This window comes from Gavialis gangeticus, unplaced genomic scaffold (genome assembly GCF_001723915.1).
Source record: "Gavialis gangeticus isolate Ggan-Ray unplaced genomic scaffold, GavGan_comp1, whole genome shotgun sequence".
Taxonomy (NCBI): Eukaryota; Metazoa; Chordata; order Crocodylia; family Gavialidae; genus Gavialis; species Gavialis gangeticus.
In genome coordinates, this window is record NW_017729014.1 from 18,721,591 (window position 1) to 18,723,976 (window position 2,386).

General features: G+C 45.2%; 1 protein-coding gene across 1 annotated transcript in view; it reads right to left on the reverse strand.

The window, feature by feature from the left end:
- Window positions 1–578: 578 nt before the first annotated feature.
- The window catches only part of AGMAT (agmatinase), a 14,769-nt gene continuing 12,961 nt past the window's right edge, over window positions 579–2,386 (reverse strand). The window contains exons 6-7 of the mRNA XM_019511890.1: window positions 1,990–2,074; window positions 579–1,033 (exon numbers count right to left, since the gene is read on the reverse strand). Of these exons, the coding sequence (XP_019367435.1) occupies window positions 960–1,033; window positions 1,990–2,074 (159 nt within the window). The 3' untranslated portion in view covers window positions 579–959. The remainder of the gene's footprint in view (window positions 1,034–1,989; window positions 2,075–2,386) is intronic.

The window sequence follows — 2,386 nt, forward strand, 5'->3', positions numbered from 1 at the left end:
GATTCGCAACTGAAATAAACTATTTTAATGTGTGGTGAGGTGGCCTGGCCTTTACCTACACGAACTGACAGCTGTGTGATGTGACACAACCACCCAACAACTTCTGTCTTTAAGCTACTCGGGGAGCAGATGCAGCAGGCTGGTTACCTTCATCAGGCAGCCAGGCTGCTAAGTTAGGCACAGCACTTTCCAAAAGCTACTCTGAAGTTTCGTGACTCTTCCTAATCCCCTCCCTAAGGATGGTATCTAACCCCAGGGCAAATCCTGCCTCAGTGGATCCCACCATTGAGACATGGTGCATTAGGCACCGAGTCATCTCCTAATGTAGCAGCTGGACCTACAACATCTATGATTTGGACCCACTGCATAGAGGGTCAAAGGAAATTCTTGTGCCTTGGTCCTTCCATGCTTATGAGAGGGGACAAACGTTTGACCCTAAGGCAGAACTAGGCATTGGAGATTTTCATCCATTTACATTATATCTGCATATTTCTCCCTGCCTAGATTTAATTTGAACATGAAGAGGGTTCCTTTTAGAGGATAAAAGCTGCTGTGTATACAGAAAGAAGAGCTCAGAGTGCTGCTAGCTATTTTATTACAATGAAGCATCCACAGGCCTGTCCCACCAAGGTCCTTCAAATGGACTGGCCAATCCCATCTGCTTGCATAACACAAATAAGGAGCTTGGAGTTGCTTTATTCAGTGAGGAATGACATTTATTCTCTACTGAAAGGCTCTGCATTAACTGCACAGGGGGAAGAAGGGCAAAAAAGGAGCAGCAAAACAGATCAAGGTTGTTCCCTTCAGGCTTCCTTAACATAATAAAAACAGAGTCTTTGCTGGGGAAGGCTGTGGTAAAGTGAAGGTGACTTGGTCGCTGCCGTGCTAATATATTACAGTGGTAGGTCCTGAGTGTCAGTAATGTCATTAGCATGAGCTGGAGCCTGCCATAGGAGGGCTTACGCAGTTTTCACTTGGGGGAGAGCACACAGCATTTCAAACAGCAGGTTCGCACCCATGAGGGCCGTGTTCCCTACAAAGAAAAGGCCAGAAATAGTTAGTGGGCTCATCTTACTACCACTGCAGCAAGGAGTCATTTCCAATTCAGTACCTACAGTTGCATCTCGGCACTGTTCTGAAAGTGGCTTCGGGGCTATGTATACGTTGTAGTAACTCTATGTCAATTCATTTGGCCTATTGAGGAACAGGTGAAACGAGCCCACACTGAGCTTTGTGCTTCTGTGATTGGGTTACTACTTCTAATGAAGCTAGTTCAGTGCTAGCTTGAGTATCTCTATATTATGCTGTTGCCAGTCTAGTGTAGATGCTCCCAAGTAGGCAAAAACCCCCATTTAGATCAAGGTGGTTCTTGATTCTTGCACAGAATCATCTGCAGGACCTGAGCTGCAGTCCTAAAAGCCGTAATGTACAACAGGATTTTACTTATGAAAAACCACAGCATCAAATGTATTTAAATCTGTACCATTTAGTTCCACCCAACACCCTTGTTTTCTTTTAGCAGGACCTCTACTCCCACTCCCAGAGGAGAGAATAATTAACAGTGAGCGGCTGAACAGTCATACAAACATCATGCAGTAGACTAAGGCCACATCTACACTGCCAAAACAGTCACAACTCCCAGCCAGCGTTAGTGCGCTGCTGGTGGCACCTGCAGAAAGCGGTAGCCTTTACCACTGTACAAGGTTAGATAAAACACTAATGTATATCCATTGTTGTAGCAATCCCAGCAGTCAGTTATACATCCAAGCCTCATACTTCCTGAAGCCACAGAGACCATCATAATTATCCTGCCTTGACTGTGCATTTTGAGGACACTCAACCTGTTCTGAACCTGCCATTTCATTTTGGCTCTAAGTAGCAGCCGCTCAGCATAACTCAATGTTAGCCCAGACAGCTAACGACAAGCACCATGTGTAGCAATTCTGTCAGCCTGTCCTGTTGTCCTAAACAAGGTTTCCTTTGACTCACCAGAAGCATCATAGATTGGAGCAACTTCAACGAGGTCACATCCCACTATATTCAGTCCTTTGCAGCCGCGGATGATCTCCAAAGCCTGTAAAAGTAATAAAAGGGCTGGTTACCTGGGTTGGGTAGTAGGATACTGGGCTAGATGGACCACTGTCTGACACAGTGTGGCACTTCTTATGGGCTTAACTTTGGAATCATTCTGCATCTTTAAATGAGAGGATTGGGTTTTGTTTTTTAAACGGTTGAGGAAAAATCTGTTAGGATTAAGTCCATGCGTTTCTGCCACTCTAACCTATGCTTTCTGCTTAGTATTTGCTATATGGGAGTGACCTGAAAGCAGGGAGCTAGATGTAGAAACACAGGTCCCATCGAGCTACATGTCAGCTCAGTCTCCTCT